Source organism: Ammodytes marinus (assembly GCF_949987685.1).
Source record: "Ammodytes marinus genome assembly, chromosome: 18".
Classification (NCBI taxonomy): Eukaryota; Metazoa; Chordata; class Actinopteri; order Uranoscopiformes; family Ammodytidae; genus Ammodytes; species Ammodytes marinus.
The window spans coordinates 25,599,359-25,612,743 of NC_137222.1; the positions used below are offsets into that span (position 1 = coordinate 25,599,359).

Sequence of the window (13,385 nt, forward strand, 5' to 3'; positions counted from 1 at the left end):
GACCATAGGGGTCAGCCATGATTATTTTTTCTTCCCTAATTTACATGACCTGAAATTCAGTCAAGTGATATCTACTTTGTGGATTTCCCAAACTATCATCACCAAATTGTGTACACAGCATCAGGGGACCAACATACACGTGTGTATAACATTTTAGCCAGATAGCTCAAAAAACACGGCCGCCCTTAACGAAAACGTCTTCGCTAAGAGAGGCCATTTTCCTGACGTTTTGCCACGATTGCGACCTTCGATCGGCCACAACTCGGGACTGCAGTTCGGAAAGCCCGCGGCGGAGGTTCGTAGAAGCTTTCGGGCCCGGCCGACGGGCGGGGCGCCGCCGACGCGGGGATTGGCGGCCTGCGCAGGGCTGCCCGTACTTTCAAAATCTCCGCGGGATTTTCTAGTTATTATTATTATTATTATTATTATTATTATTATTATTATTATTATTATTATTATTATTATTATTATTATTTATTTCTTCCAAAAAACACAAAAACTCCAAAAGGCACCAAAAGGCACCAAAAGGCACAAAAAGGCAAGGCACGTGGAACACACAGGGACAGACTCACCAACAGGTACAATGCTCGGACAGGGAACAAAGAAACACTGGGAGTTATATACACACACAAGACAGGGTAGACAACGAGGGACAGGTGAAACACATTAGGGAAAGGAGCAGTAATCAAACAGGAGGGAAATTTGACAGTACATGGGGAGGAACAAGACAGACATACCAAAATAAAACAGGAAACACAGGGAACCACCAAAACAAGACACGACAAAGACAGAACATGACAGCAATGGCAGTTTGGACAATGAGCACATCTGCATCGTGCTTTGCATGGTCTGTGATAGACCCCGCCCTCTCAAGTTTAACACTGAGATAAACCAAGAACCGTTGTCTGTTTTACCATACATGGAAAAACCTGCTTTGTTCTACGTCACACAAGCCAGGATATTAGGCACTAGGGAGTGCTGAGGCTGTGCACAGCCACCCCAGACAGTAAGCAGGGAATACGTCTAAATGCATGTACGTCATTATCTGACTCTTTGGTAGCATTTACCATGACTGTATTACATTATAACAGCATTTATAGCTCAGAAAAGATGAAAAAGCACAATAGGTGCTTGTTAAAGGCCTACTTCACCGGTTTGAATATGAAGGTGTATTGAATTCTGAGATCCTATGTAGTATAAATGTGCAAATTTTTTTTTAATTGGTTCATCCTAGCCTGAGAAAAGGCAGAAAGAGTTTTTTTTTTAACCCTATATTAATCTTACTGTGACATCACAGTAAGATAAATATAGGGTTAAAAAAAAAATTACTTTGTAAATATTACTGTGATGTCACAGTAGGAGAAATCACAGTAATATTTACAAAGTAAGGTTTTTTTTTAACCCTATATTTATCTTACTGTGATGTCACAGTAAGATTAATATAGGGTTAAAAAAAACACTCTTTCTGCCTTTTCTCAGGCTAGGATGAACCAATTTCAATTTTTTTTGCACATTTATACTACATAGGATCTCAGAATTCAATACACCTTCATATTCAAACCGGTGAAGTAGGCCTTTAAGGTCAATAGCCTATAAGTCTTTTTGTGGAAAGTGACCCAGGTAAGTGGCGCAAGTGACTTTAAATGTATCATGTAGCATAGGTTAATTTACTGAATGGACATGAATTTGTTAGTTATTTGGCCCCTGTCTTTTCTCCTTGTGACTTTATGGCTTCTTAGCCATATGTCAATTAGGCCTGGTGTTGAACTCATTTGCATATTTAAAATTGATTTTTCCGAGAAACTTGTAAAACAAAAATTTAACTTTTCATGTATACTTTCACTGTGTAAGTTTAATTTTGATAAGAGTAAAGGAAAAAATTAAGCCTATTTGGGTGTATTTGGGGTAGCCTATATTCGATTACTATATTGCTAATTTGCATATTCAAATTAATTTTCAAAGAAACTTGTAATACAAAACATTTTACTTTTCATGGATACTTTCATTTTGTGAAGTTTCATTTTGATAGGAGTAAAGGAAAAAAATAGCCCTATTGGGATGTATTGGTGTCTCGCCTTATTGGCACACATCTCGGATTGATGAGAATTAAACATATTTCCTCAACTAGGATTTCTTAGGACTTTTAGTATGTTGTTCTGGACACCTCATAGAAATGATCTGAGCTGAAAAAAATCTTTTACAATTAATTCTATTTTTGGACTCAAAATGCCTTACTTTGCCTAGCCTAGAGGGGGCGCAGTGCAACACGGCGGAGGCTGTAAAACACCAACGAAGAAGACAGGCGAGAAGAATAGTAAACATGGCGTCCGGACAGCAGTGGGTGTTGGTGGAAATGGTGCAAGCTTTTTATGAGGTAATTTTCTCCTCTCTTCCACTCTGTCTGATAGAAACTAGTTTTGACGTTTCCTGTCGGATTGAGTGTACGTTTAGCTTGACGTTGGTGTGTTTAGTGTAGTCCTAAACGGTGCATTGTTAACTTGTCAGTACGGAAGTAGCAGTAGCCGGGGGAATGGGTTTGACAGAGGGGTTGGTCAACAAGGAAGTTGGCTGATGCTTGAAAGTGTCTCTTTTCTTCTCGTCACAAAAGTAGAATATAGTATCGAAGTCATTGTACGAGTTACAGCGTTGAAACCAAGATTATAAATTGAACGTGTGATGTGATTACTATTTTAGCCTAGATATCATGTCAATATGGCGAGTTCAACTAATGTAGCACACTACAGAATTTAACTAAATTAGATCTGAGGAGGTTTTTGACTTTAAAAAAATCTATCCAGGTAATGTTTCAGGTAAATGATAACTTGATAGTCACAGTTGTGTAGTTTTCCGGATTTGAGAAGGTGCATAGGCTGATGTCTGCAGTCTGGTATATCGCCATGGAATTTAATATGGGGTGTAATGTCTATTCACTTAGCCTACTTTATAACTCCAAAAACATACACTTTCTGCTTATAATCATGCAACATTCTCTGTATTGATAAAATGCAGCATAATAGACTTTCAGAGTGCTTGGAATGCTGTCCCTGCTGTTTTCTGTCCAACACAAAAACATATGAGGAAAAAGGAGCTTAAAAACTAGAAAGATGTATGAATAAAATATTTACAAATCAAGCATTTCTTCTTCAATTGAATCTGAATTCAGAAAAGTTATCAATGTTAAAGCTGGGGTATATGATTCCTGATTGGTCAAAGTTAACATGAGCTGTACACTTTGACCTATCAGAGCGAGGCTCCGATTCTCTGTTCTTATTGGCTGTTGGGACTGTCCATTCACTTTGGCACGACTTTGTTGGTGTAGAGCGTGTCAGGGAGGGACCATAGGGGAGGGACCAAAGAGAAAAAGTGGAGCGGTTGGAGTTTTTGAATTTGAATCTCTATCCCAACTTCCATTTTCTCCCCAAATCCTCCACCCCAGCTTTAAAATGATGTACCTTTGCCCTCATTGTGCCCATGGTGTCCAGTCCCCCTGAAGTGCATTGTGTGTGTGAGAGGAAAGCAAATAAAAAGCTTGACAGTTAGTTTAAGTTGTGTTCAGTTTGAATTAGAATATTTAAATAGGTTACTTTATATTTCATGACCCTATTAACTGCCTATAAACATTACAAGTGGAACTTATTAAAGTCAAGATATGTTGGTTGTTATTATTATTATTACATTATTACATGTCATTTAGCAGATGCTTTTATCCAAAGCAACTTACAACTGGAGCACACTTTCATACACCGATAGCAGCAGCAGCTACCATGCAGGGTGCAAGCTAACTATCGGGAGCAATTTAGGGTTCAGTGTCTTACCCAGGGACAATTGGACATGTGGCGGGGAGAAGGGGGATCGGACCACCGACCCTGCAGTTGTGGGTCGACCACCCTACCCACTGAGCTACATCTCATGGTCAACATGATAAATTATAACACATAAATAACCAGAATTCAAAATGGGATTTTATTTGTCACATAAGTTATACATTTGTTGTAAGTTTTTGCTCACAGTTATGAAATCAATGTGCTTGAACAAAGAGGCTAAACTAAGTTAACTTTGTGTCCTGCAGGCTCCGGCCTATCACTTGATTCTGGAGGGGATCCTCATACTGTGGATCATCAGACTGCTCTTCTCTAAGACATATAAACTCCCTGAGACATATAAACTGACGGAGAAGGTAAGGATAGTGCACAGGGAACACACTGTGTGTGTACTTGTTCAACTATTTTTCTGAGAACCAATTTGGGTTTTAGACCTTCAGAGTTTGGACATTTAGTCCGGTTAAGGTTCAGGTATGAATTAGGTTTATGACAGGGTTAGTGCAAGGGTTGGGGTCAGGCATTTAGTTTTGATGTTAAGGTTAAGGGGCTAGGATTTGCATTATTTAAATTAGTGTGTGTGTGTGTGTGTGTGTGTGTGTGTGTGTGTGTGTGTGTGTGTGTGTGTGTGTGTGTGTGTGTGTGTGTGTGTGTGTGTGTGTGTGTGTGTGTGTGTGTGTGTGTGTGTGTGTGTGTGTGTGTGTGTGTGTGTGTGTGTGTGTGTGTGTGTGTGTGTGTGTGTGTGTGTGTGTGTGTGTGTGTGTGTGTGTGTGTGTGTGTGTGTGTGTGTGTGTGTGTCATATGCAGCATTAGTCATGTGTTCCATGTTACAGGAAAAGGAAGAGCTGATAGAGGAATGGCAGCCAGAGCCTCTGGTTCCCCCTGTCTCCAAAGACCATCCCTCCCTCAACTATGATGTGGTCACAGGGTAAGTCACACTTAACAACCCCTCCTCCCCACCCTGCTGTAGATACTGACTAGAATGTTTGGCTGAAGTCAGAGGCCAGGAAGCAGGTTAACAAACTCTGAGTTCAACCCTGCACTCTGAGTTGACCAACTCAGAGATGAGCAACTCTGGGTTATTGTTTTCAGAACAGTGGATCAGCGTTGGGTCAATCAACTCTGAGTCTGTTCACTGTGGGTTGAGCGTGTGTGTGAAAGCCATCGATTAATGAATGCACAATATGATATAGAGATGGATTAAAGGGAATATTATCTCAGAATTATCATATAATAATCTCTGCAATTCAAGGGGAAAAACAGGGCAAACATAGTTTCTCAAGTCTGCGCATCATGCTTTAGTATGAGTAGCAATATTTAAGATAAAAGTAGTAGGCGATGGAGGTTCCGGCTGAGTATATTCAGTCTGTACAGGGACGCGCTGGGACACGCTTTCTACAGTCACACCTGCAGTGTTAAATGACACAAACTCGTCTTTGGTTGAAGCAAAGCTAGGATAGGTTAGAGTTAAGATGAACCTGCTTACTGACATACTGTTAACATACTCTCCCACGAAACCTGCTTTCTGAGACAAATATTATTGCCTCGTTTCCACCGAGTAGAGCGGGTCGGGTCGGAGCGGCTCAGAGCGGGACAGCTCACTTTTAAGAATCTCGGTGGTGTTTCCACCGCCGACCCTACCCTTACTGGTAGGGCGGGGTTTAGGCTGGACTGCTTTAGCCGCCGCCAGAATATGGATCAAACTATCGGGCTGTGGAACAACTGTGGTCAAGCCAGCGGTCTCTCGTTTTTGCTTGGTCAAACCAGCCGCTTCTTTATTTATTCCCCCCTGTGTTGTGAGCGTATTACGCCGGTAAACAAACAGAGACGGCTTGGTGCAAGCCGACAGAGACAGTGAGCGAACAGCGAATGATTCTTTCGACCAATCAACGGACGGCAGTGTGTAGCTCCACCTTTTCGGCACCCTTTCAGGCAGCTGGTACCCCAACGGAGGAGTACCGAAAATGGGAGCTGCTAAGAGCGGTTAGGCTCGCTTATATCCGTACCCTACCCAACTTTTTGCAAATGTTAAGCCAAAATAACCGGACCGAACCGCTCCGACCCGACCTGCTCTACTCGGTGGAAACGAGGCATCCTAGTGTGTTCACAGAGAGCTCAACGGAACTGTCACACCCAGCGGAAGAGATGAGTTTAACAAGCATGATATTTGAATCATTTTATTGTCTACATTTTTGCCAGGCTCTGAATGACATTATTGCTAATATGCTTTTCCCCCCCAACATTAAAATATAACAATACCAATGTTCCTACAAGTTAAAGCCAACACTCGGTGCACCACAGACATGTAACAATAATTAGTAAACCGTACATGACACATCTCTCCCTCCACCGAACGTCGGCACCTGCTCGCATGGCTCGCTAGTTTCATAGTTAAATTAACTTTAAAAAATAATAATAATATCAATAATTAAAAAATAATTAAAATTTAATCTGATTTTATGTCGGAGCTGTCAGTCTGATATCCAATACTTAGATTGCTGCTGTATCAGACCCGATACCTATTCTGGATCAGATCGGACCCATCCCTAAACAATACGAGTTCCATTATGGATTAATAAAATACTGACCTATGTAATCTGTCAGTCAGTCAGTGTTGTTTAGCCCCTCAACAGTGTTACTAAGCTAATCATTGAGTCTCTGTTGTCATTCCAGACCTCCCAGCCACAAAATCATAATCAATGGAAAGGAGTGCATTAACTTTGCATCCTTTAACTTCCTGGGTCTCCTGGACAACGAGCGGGTTAAGGTCAGTAATCCTTATTCAAACCACTACTACCTGTGGTTGGACTTTTTTTTTCATTTTGACAGTAAGCAAAATAAACTGTTTTTATTACAGCAAAAAGCTTTGGCATCTCTAAAGAAATATGGTGTGGGCACATGTGGGCCAAGAGGCTTCTATGGGACTTTTGGTGAGTGCAAATATCATCCATCCATCTTCTATTAAGGTTTGACCATCTGACATCCAGATCCTTCAGTACAGTATAGAAAACCACACAGGCCCATAACAATAGCTTTCTTCCAAAGCTTTGATACTCAGGCTCCATTAAAGGGCTGGGGCCTGGGCAGAGCTCAGGTGGGAGGGAGCAGACCTGTATATGGATGTTTAGGTGTCAGAGGATGCATTGCTTTCCCTTTATACAGCTGTTTCCTATCTACATATGTAATAAAAGTATTTTAGTTAGTGCTGGCCTGTGTCTCAGTTTGGTTCCTATCGATCAAGATAGTTAACAATCCTTTTCACAATGGATTGCACAGAGCAGATTAATTCCATAAAGAGAGAACTTCAGCTTCCTGTTTCAAGTGGACCATGATTGTTGGATCAGCTAGGTGTACAGGGCTACATATTCATTCACTGGATTTTTTCTGTTGTCTTTAATTCCTAATTTAGTACATCTTTATTTTGTACACTTGTGGTTTATGTACTATTGAAATGTCTAGTGTGAATAACCATCACAAGAGCCTTCATAAGAGGAACTACATCACAGTAAAGATGCCTTGTGCAGCCGTTTGGCCCGCAGGACAAATGCATGCATTTCAAAATACCACTGCACGCAATTGGATAACCCTACGACCAATCAGAGCAATGAACAAGGTGACGTATGCAGCCGATTCAGCCCTGTATGTTTAGCGAACAGCGGTGTTAACTGGTCAATTAAACTTTTGCCGTGGTCGGTCGGTAAAATAGAAAATTCATCTTTCTTGCTAATGAAAGATTTGAGTGCCGTCTTCCAAATGGTGAAGTGTCGAGGCCAAAGGGCTAAAGCCGTTTCAGACAACGTATCTAAGCCTTCTCTGCAAAGCGTATTATACTTCAGCCCCTGATGACCCTGTGGTTATTAAGCCATTAAGAAAAAAAAACTTATCTCTTGATCATATGCCAGCCCGTAGATGTTCTCTCCTAGTAAATGCAAATGAACTGTGATTCCCCAGATGTTCACCTGGAACTGGAAAGTCGTCTGGCCAAATTCATGAAAACAGAAGAGGCCATCATCTACTCGTATGGCTTTGCAACCATTGCTAGTGCAATCCCAGCCTACGCTAAGAGGGGAGACATCATCTTTGTGTGAGTACTGTCTCTGCTAATGTGTCTATCTGCAGTCTGCTCTCTTCATGTGTGTGACTGACTGGTTGGACCTGGGTTCAATCATCTCTTCATATGTGTGACTGACTGGTTGGACCTGGGTTCAATCATCTCTTCATATGTGTGACTGACTGGTTGGACCTGGGTTCAATCATCTCTTCATATGTGTGACTGACTGGTTGGACCTGGGTTCAATCATCTCTTCATGTGTGTGACTGACTGGTTGGACCTGGGTTCAATCATCTCTCCATGTGTGTGACTGACTGGTTGGACCTGGGTTCAATCATCTCGGCTTGTGTTCTTGTTCAGAGATGAAGCAGCCTGCTTCTCCATCCAGAAGGGTCTCCAAGCTTCACGCAGTTTCATCAAATACTTCAAACACAACGACATGGAGGATCTGGAGAGGCTGCTCAAAGAGCAAGAGCTGGAAGACCAGAAGGTTAGCACAGGCTGCTGGAGTATGAGGAAGCCATGTGTGGAGATAGGTATCACAATGGCTTAATGTAGTATAGTGTTTAAACCTTTTTATAATCCTGTCTTATTTAGCCAATGTCATGTGTCACTTTTAACAGACACTTTACAGACATACTTTGTTTTGTTACAGAATCCTCGTAAAGCTCGAGTCACACGGAAGTTCATTGTAGTGGAAGGACTGTACCTCAACACTGCTGACATCTGTCCGCTCCCTCAACTGGTAAATAGAAAAACCAATGGACCTCCAGGTCAAAATAAACTTCATTCATGCCTTTTTGCATATTATTGTGCTGGCTCGGCTCAGCTCGGCTTGGCCCAGCGGCCTAGCGCAGCAGGGCTTTGCTGTTCAGTAACAGCTACTCGTCTGCGGGTGTGGATTCAACTGAACCCACGCCCTCTGTGTGAATGTATTGTAGGCATAGGTCAGATATGAAAGGCTCAGGGCGGAGATGATGACGTAGACACAGGCTGTGATCTGTTGACCAGTATGCAGGGATGTAGTGCTAACGCTCTGCCCTCTTTTGTTGTGAGTGCGGGAAATACAAATATTTGCAGTTTGCATAATCCGGTTGAAATTCATAGCCTAGGTTTTGAGCACTTCAAGATCCAAGTGTAGCCTGTGTCATGCAGGAGAGACTTTAAAAACAAACACAACGGTCAGTTATCATGTTGAGCTTTTAAGGTGGCTTGCTTGATACACAACGTCAACTCACGCACTGAGTAACATGAAAGAAAACAAGTATAAAGTTTGTGTAAAACTTATTAAGCTTTACTTGTTTTACTGTTATTTTCAATATTTCAAAGTGTCCAGAATGTGGGAAAGAATGTTTTTCTAGCTTTAGCATGGATAATGTATCTTATAGGACACTGTGGAGATGCTCCTCAGCCATTGACTGTGCCTGTGTAACCTCCAGGTGCAGCTCAAGTACCAGTACAAGGTGAGAATCTTCCTGGAGGAGAGCATGTCCTTTGGTGTGTTGGGAGAACACGGCCGAGGAGTCACAGAACACTTTGGGCTCAATGTGAGTACACTGACTTTTAAAGGAAGAATACTCTATATTGGCTCAGTAGACAGCTAAGCAGCTCAGCAAGAATGTTCTGATGAAGTATTGTGTTTGCGTGCATGTGTGTGTACATAATGACAAGATGGTACCATGTGTGTACCATGCAGATAGATGACATTGACCTGATCAGTGCCAACATGGAGAATGCTGTGGCCTCCATTGGAGGCTTCTGCTGCGGACGCTCCTTTGTCATTGACCACCAGGTAAATCAGTGTTTCCCACAGGATGGGAGCCCAGACCTGCTCGGGGGGTCCCGGGCATGCCCCCTGGTAGAAAAACCTATAACTTTTTAAGTAAAATGCTTAAATCTGGTGCACTTTGAGAGGAAAATTAAGAGGCTAAATCAACTGTGTACAATGTAAGCTGTGCAGTTCTATTTTCTGAAATAATTTGGAGATACTGGGTCACATAATGTGCAAACTATTGAAGAAAAAGTTATAATTTTTTTATTAAAATATTGATAATATGATATCAATCAAAATGAGTGTGCTACAGTACAAGATCCCTATTCAGTTACATAAGAGTTTTTTATCCTAATTTTCATTAACATGACCAAGTCATCATGGGTCTGTTGAGATGTGTTGAGGTTAAGTCAGTGTCATCAGTGGTCTGTTGAGATGTATTAAGTCAGTGGTCTGGTGGGTGTGTTAACCGTCTATCTGTCTACTACAGTAGACACTAGTAAGACGTGGTAGAGATGAAAACCAACATGCTAGAGTGTGGGTAGAAAAAGGCTTGTCTTTATACATGCCTCTATTGTTTCCACTGGCATGCCCTGTGTGTTGTTGTAGCGTCTGTCGGGCCAGGGCTACTGTTTCTCTGCCTCCCTGCCACCCATGCTGGCTGCTGCTGCCATCGAGGCTCTCAACATCATGGAGGAGGATCCAGGTACACGCTCCCTCTCTTTCTCCTCTATCCATCTCTCCCTCTCTGGGCCTAGTATGGCAAGCTCTCCATTTGAGACAAGCTCTTTCTAATCTGAGCTGATTACAAATGTATTTTTACAAGAAGCGGTTGTGTTTTCACTTGTGCTCCCACTCATCCTTCTCTCTTCATGGCTTTTGCAGATATTTTCACAGTCCTGAGGGAAAAGTGCAAACATGTTTACAAGGCCTTACAGGGGTAAGTGTATTTTCTTCCTGTTTGTCGGTTGACCATGGGGTCTGTACTAAACTATTTTATTTCTACCTGTTAGTAAACCAGACTGATGGGCCGCTTTCTACTGACACACCTCCATTACTATTCACTCTCTCACTCCAAAGATGATCAGGAGACTCTGACTCCTAGAATGTCTTAGCATTGCAAGCTAGGACTGGGAACTCGGCTTTTATAGTTTAATATTTTAATTATTACAAATGTATAAAGATGAAATCACATTATTTAATCCATTTGGCCAATAAATGATTAAATGGATAGTTAAAAACATTCTATAAACCTTCTTTTAATGAATGTGCTGTTTATATGCTATATATGAAGTTAAAAGGTGTGTGTTTACATGTTCTAAGACACTCAAAACATTATCATGTGTGTGTGTATGCATGGTCTGAGGAAGTCCTACATTTGTTCTCGCACTACCAAGGAATTCAAGTATGAAAATCTTGTTAAATCCTGGATGTGTGTGTGAAACGTCATGCAGACGGTTGTCAGAATGAAAGGTGGGTGGGTCAGTCAATAGGCTCGTTCGACCTAACTTTCAGCTCGTCTGGAAAGTAGACGAGAGTAGCCGAGTGCAGTCGGGGGAGTGACGAAAATGCCTGACTGAAGCCGGACAGCTCCGAGTCGGAAGTAGCGTCCTTGTTGCGGATGCAGTTCGTTTTCTAGTTTTATTTTGAAGGCCTATTAGAAACATATTCGCAGGAGAGTCACACATGCTACAACCGATTAGAAGCAGAACACAACACAAAGACGAGTAAACACTTTAAAAGCGAGGGGCATTTTCAAAACAAGAAACGAGATATAATATCCCCATTCCCCACACATCTTTATCTTTCTTGTTACTTTACTAGAACACCTACTTTTAAGTGATAAAGAATAATTTACAAGAATAATTTACAAATCCAAATAAAGGAGGTTTAGTATTTCTCCCTTCACATAACGAATATGATCGGCCTAAATAAAGAAGGTCTAAGAAAAGATCCCTTATTATTATTGTAGAGATGGATATGATGAACTGTATTATGATGTGTAACAAACAAACTACTTGTTGTAGTTTTGGTCTGGCTTTGCGACACTACATGTAAAATACAATTCCCAGACCATTTAGATCACTTGAAATAAGCCTATGATTTAATCTTAATGGTATAAAAATCACTTCACCAAGATCTTATGTGACTCAAGTTTGTGTTCACTTTTAAATATATCTATACAGGAGAGTTACACATCCAAATTATTTCTATGTCAAGGGTTCAGAGGTTTAACTCTGATTAAGTACATTTCTGCTTAAATGCATATTGTGGCGGCCTAATGATTAAACATAAATTAAAATCAAAAAGAATGGATCGTAATTTAATTTTGAGCGGTGATGTCAGACTTTTGCCTAACCAATTGGGGAAACGCATCAAAGGCACGAGGTTTAAACTCCCAATTAGCGCTCAGCTCCGCCTGTCAGCAAGACGTTTCCCATCAGACATTTCGCTCCCGCAGCCCGTGGGGAGCAACTGCAGCGACTTGCTCCAGTGTCTGTGTCCGTCTTGATACCGCGGGACTTCAAAGTCTCAAGCAGCCGAGCCGCAGCCAGCCACGGGTGCAAGTGGGACAAAAAGTCTAACCATAATGCAGTGCGCTCAGCAAGACGAGCGTCATAATTGCGCAGGTCTTAGCAAGACGGCGACAGGTCGAACGAGCCTAATGTGTTGTGCCTGACTGTGTGACAGGACTCCTGGGCTGAAGGTGGTGGGAGTGGCCACTGCCCCGGCTCTTCACCTCCAGCTGGAGAGAAGCTCTGGATCCAGAGAGTGTGACCTGACGCTGCTCCGCTCCATTGTAGACTATGTAAGTCTGCTCCTGTTCTATACTATCTATGGTCTGATCACATCAAAACAGCTCTGCTTCTAGTCTGAAAGCTACCCTGCATTCCAATCCCCATACTTCCCTACTATTTAGTATGCCAGAAAAAGATTTAGGATGTCCCAATACATGCACGTCAATTGTAGTATGTTGAAAATACATAAATGCCCCACTAACTCCAATAGCATTTTGGAGTATCCGTCTTTATTCTTGAAATTTCTCGACATAATGAAATCTGATCTGATTTTTTTTTCTCTCTCCCCTGTGGCCCTAAAACTCTTCTGTACTTTATTATGTAGTGTAGTAAAAAGACTAAAACTCTTCTGTACTTTAGTATGTAGTGTAGTAAAAAGACTAAAACTCTTCTGTACTTTAGTATGTAGTGTAGTAAAAAGACTAAAACTCTTCTGTACTTTAGTATGTAGTGTAGTAAAAAGAAAGTGTGTGATTTGGAACGCAGGGCTACACAGAGGGTCTTACAATGAGAAGCTCTTCACCATTCCAGATGTGTAACAACAGCAAGATGAAACTGAGATGCTAATGTTGACTCTGTCATTGGTGATGCCCTTATGGTTACAAGTTAAGATATTATTAACAGGGAAATAATTGTTGTCTTCTATAGTTTTTAATCTTCACTGCTTTTATGTTAAGAATTCTTCATTTTGCTTTTGTATTCCTGCAGTAAATTGTAAGTGTAGATGTCAGTTTGAAATAGCAGAGGTTGTTATGTATGCATTGATTGTATTGTCAATTGTCCCTCAGTGTTTGGAAAGGCACGTGGCTGTGACTCTGGCTCGCTACCTGGACAAAGAGGAGCGCTTCCTCCCCCCACCCAGGTCAGACACTGTTCAGTCTGCTCTATGACAAACTCACCCTGCGGTCCAATACGCATACTTCCCTACTTAACCATGCCAGAAAAAG

The 13,385-nt window shown here is 41.6% G+C and overlaps 1 protein-coding gene across 1 annotated transcript in view; it reads left to right on the plus strand.

Annotated features, from left to right (window-relative positions):
- Nucleotides 1-2,305: 2,305 nt before the first annotated feature.
- sptlc1 (serine palmitoyltransferase, long chain base subunit 1) overlaps nt 2,306-13,385 on the plus strand; it is a 12,986-nt gene continuing 1,906 nt past the window's right edge. The window contains exons 1-14 of the mRNA XM_080046667.1: nt 2,306-2,374; nt 4,070-4,177; nt 4,652-4,746; nt 6,492-6,585; nt 6,676-6,748; nt 7,770-7,902; nt 8,230-8,359; nt 8,525-8,614; nt 9,309-9,416; nt 9,566-9,661; nt 10,250-10,346; nt 10,526-10,580; nt 12,332-12,449; nt 13,227-13,300. Of these exons, the coding sequence (XP_079902793.1) occupies nt 2,321-2,374; nt 4,070-4,177; nt 4,652-4,746; nt 6,492-6,585; nt 6,676-6,748; nt 7,770-7,902; nt 8,230-8,359; nt 8,525-8,614; nt 9,309-9,416; nt 9,566-9,661; nt 10,250-10,346; nt 10,526-10,580; nt 12,332-12,449; nt 13,227-13,300 (1,325 nt within the window). The 5' untranslated portion in view covers nt 2,306-2,320. The remainder of the gene's footprint in view (nt 2,375-4,069; nt 4,178-4,651; nt 4,747-6,491; nt 6,586-6,675; nt 6,749-7,769; nt 7,903-8,229; nt 8,360-8,524; nt 8,615-9,308; nt 9,417-9,565; nt 9,662-10,249; nt 10,347-10,525; nt 10,581-12,331; nt 12,450-13,226; nt 13,301-13,385) is intronic.